The following is a 7,934-nucleotide window of genomic DNA, read 5'->3' as shown; positions in this document are numbered from 1 at the left end:
CACACACACACACACACACACACACACACACAACCGGCCTTTTTCAGACTAACTAACACAGAAACATCAGCTGACTGGTTTTCACAGAGATACGGCATGAAGGGAGGGAGCAGGCGCGCATACAAATCATCTCATGACTACGGAGTGTGGTCTGCACTGATAACGCTCTCATCTCCTCAGATCTCTCCTTGTAAAGAGCCGCGACTCACTGAAGCCGGGCTTTTTCCTGCTAACCGCACATTGAAAGGAGCTGATATGCGAGGCTTTATTCCCTTTTGATGCCTTCACTGACATGGAAATCTCACTGCAGGTGTCTTCAAAGCAGTTGCATCAAATTTCACCTGGATTTTTAGCGCTTAACTTCGGTTTTTAACCAAATAATCGTGTTCTCAAAGTATTTAATTGTCTCAGCACCAAAGACTCTAGCTGCTCTCACCGGGGGTTTTTTAATCATCTTTAAGTCAAAGATGCAGCAAAATAATAATTAATTAGTGGATATTTCTAATGAATATACCTCCTTCTTGTTTTGTTTTACTTCAGGAGAAAATTCAACGTGACAAACTAAAGTACCTGCTTAACATCCCTCACAATTCAAGATCAGATTTTTCCATCCAAGCATCCTTTGTTCAGCTCATTACTCATCTAATTTGCATTATGTTTTATTTTAATGTATTCTCTTTTTTAAAATAATAATCCGAACCGTCTTCAAACAGGGCCATGCGTTTCCAGCAGGGTGTCATGAGTATTGAAACTACTATTTTAAAACCTGTGCTGTGGAAGATGAAAAGAAAGTAAACCCTGCACCACGTGAGAACTGAATGTATTGAAAATATCTCTCACTCAGCATGTAAGCCGAAGGGGGGGGAAAAAAAAAAAAGCTGCTGCTGTTTCACTTTTTGAGTTTATTGTCTTAAATGTTGCTATTTCAGCAGCTGGTAACGTTGAGGGGAAAACTGCAGCAATCCAATTCACTAAACGGGTTTTGCCACTAAAACGCTCCTGTAATCAGAAGTTTTTATCCCAGTGATTAAGATTAGAGCTGAAAGCAGCGAAGTGCAGAACGTCACTGCAGTGTCCGCCGGAAGCCACGTAAATTTAACGATTCAGTTCAGATTTCTGGTTTAACATCAGGTACCATGTTGAACTTGTGTTTTTTATTTGTCCCATATCATTGATGTACTATGTACATCTGTTTATGTGTGACTTCCTGGGTTTGTAAGCTTGAAAGTTATGTCTGCCAAGTCTAGAGCCTTTTCTGTGATTAATGGTTGCATTCACAGCAGTCCTGTTTAGTCCGCTTTAATCAAACTCTAGTTCGTTTGTCTTGAAAACTCTGACGCAAACCAAAAAAGTTAACTCTGGTCCGTCTAAAACCTTACGTCTCAGTTTGATTAAAGCAAACTCTGGTGCGGTTTGAATGCACATGTAAATACCAAATGTGTCGGAGAACACTCCAAAAACAGGAAGTGAACAAAAGCGTGAAGCACTCTGGGTAAATATAACCAAAACAAACATGTAAGTCTAGCACTAGCGGGAAAATGGCTTGTGGTCTTTTTTAAAAGAGAAATCCTGAAACCGCTAAAATTTGACGCCACTTCATTTCTTTTCACATTTTATGAAGAAGGAAGTTGCGCTTTGTGTCTTCAGAGGTTTTTGTGCCATTTCCTTTCAGCTCTTGGTTCTTCGCCGTCACAGGCGAGGAGGAGAACAGTTTTTCAAACAGTTTGGATCGTTTGACTTAACGCAATGTGAAAGCAAACCGCAACAGCTGGAAATGTAACGTTGCAATTTTAGTTCCCAATCAAACCGAGTTTACCACCTGCTTAATGTCAGGATGTGGTAGAACAGTATTTTCTTTCTTTGATAGTTTGCATTTGCTCTTTAGTGAACCCACTACAGACACTAGAACTTTTTAATTTAAAAGAGTAAAAGTATGGTGATGTGTTTAGTGTATTGATCAGAGCAGATCATTAGGCATTGCAACTTTAGACGATAGAAAATGTTGACTCTAAGGCTGACTTATTAAGCTTATTATTTTGATTTCCAACAAGTGTTACTGTTACTAAACTAGAGCTGGTCTTAGAGCAGGTTCAATGAATAAACCTGAAGCCACATTTGGTGAGAAACATAGTGGAAAACTTCTCTGATGTTGGAGATTCAGCTGGAAAAAGTTGTGGCTCTTTTCCACTTCCAGCCTCTACATGATTATAAAGGTTTTTGCTTGTAACAGAATAGACTTTTTTTTATTGATCCCCAAGGGGAAAATATTTAATTGTTGAGAAGTTACTCCCATCCAAAGTGATCAATAATTTAGCAGCAAGAATCTTTTTTTTTTACTGAAAATGTTACTTATTTTGTAGAAATATGGTCTTTGATTAATTACAGAGCCCGCATTTAACTAGATTAAAAGTTTTAATCGAGTCCCACCACCATGCTTCATTCCGTTCCAGACCTCCGCAGCGCTCCAGTTTCTCCGACACCCTTGAGGAAAACCTCATCCAACCCAGACCCGGACATCTCGGTTCCCGGGACTCCAACCGTCGCGCGCTACGGACCCCGGAGAAAGCTGGGCTCCCGTCACGGCTGGGGGATCGGTTTGTCCCGAGGGGGCTCCGGCGTCTCCCAATCGTTTAGTCCCGGCGACAACAAGACCCCGCCCCGGCAGCGGCTTCGCTCCAGTCAGAACAGCACCAACGTCCTGTGGGAGGGGACGGCCAGAGAGAAGGAGACGCCTCAGGACGCTGCTTCCCTGACCAGCCAGGAGAGCATTGATGAGGAAGGAGCAAAAGGTGAGGAAGATGTGCATCAAATGTTGGTGTAAATGAAAACATTTAATAAATTAAATGCGCTTTGTGATCTTCTCTTCTTTTCAGACAATCATCACTCCAGTGACGACACATCGGCACAGGAGAAACCTACGGATGCATCTGCTGTAAACTGATGATATATTTTATATCGGGTCCAAACTGTGTCAATGCACATGAGATTTTCTCAAATATGATCTTTATAGTGTTTTTAAATACAAAATGAATAAATTCTTTAAGTCTGTAATCATGTCTGTAAATCTCTTAGTTAAACGTCACACAAGTGTCCCACACCTTGACTCTTTAGTCTCTAAAATAAAAGCCCGAGAATCCAGCCTCCATCCAGATGTCCATTCTGGGACATCAGGGAAATCTAACAGGTCTCTCCTTTACATCCATGTTCAGATCTCCACCAAAACTCTCCCTGCAAACCGAAAAGAAGCAGCACAGCTTAGCTGGTTAAAGCAGATTACAAAATATTATAGTTAATAAAACTTTGTCTAAGTTGGTGTGTTTTGGTATGGGCATATGACTTTCATACCTAACAATTTGATGAAACAATATTTCTGTGAAAAAAGTTGCTTTTTTGTCACATTTAAATGTTTAAGATGCTCAAACAAATCTATATAAAATTTACTTGCTTTATGCCAATAACTGACAGTGTTTCAGATCTCTGCGGAGGAATTTTGGCCCACTGCTCTTTGCAGAATTAATTCATACTGGATGGATTTTTTTTAAGGTCATATCACAGCGTCTCTATCGAATTTAAGCTCGGTGAATACCTCAACCCGATAGAAGACTGAGAGCAGAGACTGAGAGCCAGGCCTTCTCGTCCAACATCAGTGTGTGACCTCACAAATGCACTTCTGGAAGAAAAATCCTCAAACGCTCCTAAACCTTGTGGACCACCTTCCCAGAAGAGCTGAAGCTGTAAGGGTGGACCAATGTCATAATCCTATGGATTAGGAATGGAATGTCACTTAAGCTCATATGTGAGTCAAGGCAGGTGAGCGAATACTTTTGGCAATATAATGTTATCAGCTAAAAGTATACGAAAAGCAAACCTTCAAGGATAGTGACAATGTGCTCCATCTAGCATGGAAGCTAAAGCTTGTAACCTAAAATGCTATTTTCAGGTTGACCAACATTATTTCACGCTGTTCGGTTTAGAAACATTTGGTTGTAGGTAAAAAAAAAAAATAGCTTGAAAGCTAATGGGAGGAAAGGATTCAGGGTTGGAAACATCCAGATTACACTGTCGCATTGAGAGCATGACAAAGCTACTTGACTGTCTTTTACCTTTTCAGAAGGAAACAAGGATTTATCACCGATGGCACTGACTTGTTCACTGACCCAGATATTTACTTTTGGAGTTTGAGCAATTTGACTGACTTCTGTATATAATCCACACTATTTCGCCGTTCATTCGAAAGGTTTTGAGAAATTCACTTACTGCTTTGCAAATGTCGAGGATCATTCCAGAAATAAACCAAAGCGAATGAGGAAAAACTGTAAAAACAAACGGGCTGAAAATAAAACAGACTGTGTGTAACAGTAAAAAAAAAAAAAAAAAGCACTTCGCAAACAAATAGACAAAAGTCAAATGTCATGGTGTAGTCTGGTTTAAATGCCAACGAATAAAACTGAGTTTTCAAACAGGTTTTGAAAATGTCAAGTGTTGGCGAGGTCTGCATGTGAAAGGGCAGGTTTGGGCCGGCTTCAATAAAAGGGACTCTGTGCTTTAAAAATCTGCTCGGTGCAACCAGGAGACTCTGGTCTGCTGATGTCAGCAGAAAGTTAAAGATGAATGAAGTGGGATGGTTCAAAAGAGAGTAAATTTAATGACAAGCCAGTGTAAACAAGCAGAAAGAGTCACGAGAGACGATGGTTAAAAACCGAACAGTGTTTAGGGAGTTAAACCTGTCGCAAGTGAAAGCATTAAATAGTTCTTTGAAGATGAAGAAAGATCAGCGACATCAACCTGAAGTGTTTTTTTTTTTATTTGTGGAGGAGACATTTTTAAATCTTCCTGAATTATTAGCACAAACCTGAACAGGAGCAGCATCAGGATCTCGCTAGCAGAGTCACCACTATAATAAAATATAAATACTGAGTGGATTTAATGATAGTAGTCAAAGTACCAAGCGTGGTAATTTTTTCCCTCAGTTTATAACCATAAAACTACCTCAATCTGACACATCGTCCTCATGTGGGCGGCCGACGCCTCACGGAAACAAACTCCCAGAATCCCATTTGCCACAGATAAAGTTGAACTAACTGTTGGATGATAGGTTTTATTGAGTTACTCCAATTTCCAAGATATCTGCTCTGTCCATCAACCGGGGTGAATCCTACGGTAAAACACAGTTTAATAGCGACTCTATCTATATGTGTCTCATTGAGTCTGTCATAGAAAGTAGTTTCTATCTGTGGACATGTTGCTGCATGTGCAGAATACCGTATAATGTCTTGTTAGAAGGAGCGCCGCTAACAATGCCTGGGTTTCTGCCACAGTCAGCGGCGAAATGATATCGCTGATTTGTCCAATATTAAAACAGCAAAAAGAGAAGGAAAAGTTGGCCTTGTAGCCATTAAAGTAAGGAAGGAGAAATGGAAGAAAAGAAGGAAGGAAGGAGAAAATGGGGGTAGGATATAAGCAGGGGAAAAAGCATAGAAATACATGAGGTTACAAGAAGAAGGGAAGGAAACAAGGACACAAAGAAGGAAGAATGGAAGGAAGGAAAAGGAAGGAAATAATCAAGTATAGAAGGAAGAAAAGAATGCAAGAGAGAATCAGAGGAAGATAACAGGCAAGGAAAGAAAAGGGAAACAGGAAGGACACAAAAAGGAATTAAATGAAGGAATGGAGGGACATAAGGAAGACTGGAATGGACAAAACAAAGATTGAAGGAAAGGAAAGAAGGACACAAGGGAGAAATAGAGGTTGGAAAAGGTTGAAAAAGAAGAGAGAAAGAAAGGACTCAGAAAAAGAAGGGAATGGAAGGACACTGTGAAGGGAAGTAAAGGAAGGACACAAGAAAAGAAAGAAAGAAAAGAACAAAAGGGAGAAATAGAGTTTAGTTACAAAGATGAAAGTTCGGAAAGATGGAGAGAAAGTAGTAAGGTCACAAGGAAGTGTAGGAGGAGGCAAGGAAGGAGAGGAGAAAGGAAGGAAAGTAGAAAAGAATGAAGAAAGGACCCTAAAGAGGGAAGGAGGGAAGACGGAAAAGAAGAGGGGCAGATGGAAGCATACAAGAAAGAAAAAAGAATACACTAGTTAGATGGATTGATAGATTAACAGTGTTAGCATTGTGTTTACTGGTGTTTTTTATGCTGTAAGGCTTCATATCGACTCTGTAGATCCCTCGGTGGTCAAACAGCTGCTCTGCAGAGCACATGGAGTCGTAATTACAGACGCCTGCAGAGGAACCAGGAGCATCGGAGCGGATTCTGTTTGGTACATCATATATAACGCATACGAAGCTCAGCCCAGGTGCTGGGAGAACGAACAGCACTCATATGCAAATTTTATTTGAGCATTAGAGTGTCAGTGCTTGAAGTGTTTCATCCATAAACCTTTACAGGCTTAGCTGGAAACGTTCCTGCTATTTCTTCTGATCGCCACTTCTTAAACTTGGCTTAATCCGAACTCAAAGGAGCGTGGCTTTAAAAAGATGGCCGTGTTTTTCCCACATTAGACATAGTTTTAGGCAGAAGCGGAAACCACACAGGGAGGGAGTAAAATGTTAAATATTAGAAGATAGAATCTGAGATCCAAGAGGGAAAATAGTTTGTCTTCTGCAATCCTGTTCGACGTTGTGGGTCAGGGAGCAAAACAATGCTAAATCCCTTTTGTAACACCCAGATCTGGTCGGGGTACGGCTGGCCAAACAGGGAAAAACCCCACCAGCTGGCTTCGAAAGGAGGGCAATCCCATTTCATTTTAGGGCTCCGCTGAAAATCCAGCCATTGATCTATTTAGGAATGATCTGCCCCGCTGCTTTCATGAGCGTCCTCTTTATTTCCTTCCACTGCTGCACCAAATGGTGTCAGTGTAGAGCTGGCCAGGCCTCTGTCAACAGACAGCCAGACGGACAGATGAAGAGGGAGGAATTAGCATGCAAGCTTCCCAAATGAGCAGACCTGAGAGGTCATTATGAAGCTAAAAGTGCTCTCCTACGAAACAAGCAGCTTCTGCCTCCCAGACAAGGACAAGGACACGTCAGCGTTTCCCCCGGTTCTTTTCTCGGTGATTGCAAGAGACAATAGCAGGTTCTCGCAGGCCTGCCCTCCCCAAGCACATTCTGAATTATGATTTGCAAATGACAAATGGATCGCTAATACAATTCATGAATTATGTAGTTGTCATGGTGACATTAATCAAAAAACAGACTCCCTTTCTCGGCTCTGAATATTGTGTTTGTGGAATTGAGATGCATGACGGGAGCTGCACACCGAGCCGCCTCACTGAACGCAGGGCAAAGCGAAAGCAAGATATTGGTTCTGCCAGTCACTCAGAGGCTTATTATGAGTGCGATGCAACAATCACACGCCCTCAGGCACACAGACAGACAGCCCCCACAGAGGAAAAGCTGAAGTGTGAAGCTATAAACTCGGCAAAGCGGCAAAACCTCGTTCAAATGTGTTTGCTGGTAATTTTTTACTAAAATTAAACATAGCATCTCGCAAAAGTTTCTGGCTTTTTGCAGTAGATTATTTTATTTAGATTTTATGTGAAAGTGCATTATAAGGGAAAATGACATGATTTTTAAAAATGAAAACCTAAAAAGTGCGGCATGCTTTTATAATATCCCCCAGTTATTCTGAGAATATAATCCAGTTGGCTGCAGAAGCTGCCTGTGAAGTAAAGTTGTGATATTTAAAGCAGAGTTTGGCTTTAAAACAAAATCCTGATTGTTGAGTATCTCATCATGATGAACGCTTCATCTGAAAACATGGCTGCCACTGAAACTGAGGAAAGTACTACTCAGAGAAGCAGCCAAGAGCCTCCTGGTGACTCGGCACAGATCAACAAATCAAGTGGAAGAATCTGTCAACCATTGAAAGAAGAACATAAAAAATGTTACTTTCAGTTTCTTTTTCTTGTTAAATAGTAATAAATACATCGGT

General features: G+C 40.9%; 1 protein-coding gene across 1 annotated transcript in view; it reads left to right on the top strand.

The window, feature by feature from the left end:
- The window catches only part of ccdc88b (coiled-coil domain containing 88B), a 61,571-nt gene extending 58,520 nt beyond the window's left edge, over window positions 1-3,051 (top strand). The window contains exons 26-27 of the mRNA XM_015030018.1: window positions 2,422-2,789; window positions 2,874-3,051. Of these exons, the coding sequence (XP_014885504.1) occupies window positions 2,422-2,789; window positions 2,874-2,941 (436 nt within the window). The 3' untranslated portion in view covers window positions 2,942-3,051. The remainder of the gene's footprint in view (window positions 1-2,421; window positions 2,790-2,873) is intronic.
- Window positions 3,052-7,934: the final 4,883 nt, after the last annotated feature.

This window comes from Poecilia latipinna, unplaced genomic scaffold (genome assembly GCF_001443285.1).
Source record: "Poecilia latipinna isolate Pla-1442-1.1 unplaced genomic scaffold, P_latipinna-1.0 Scaffold0, whole genome shotgun sequence".
NCBI lineage: Eukaryota > Metazoa > Chordata > Actinopteri > Cyprinodontiformes > Poeciliidae > Poecilia > Poecilia latipinna.
This window is presented reverse-complemented; position numbering and strand designations above follow the sequence as displayed.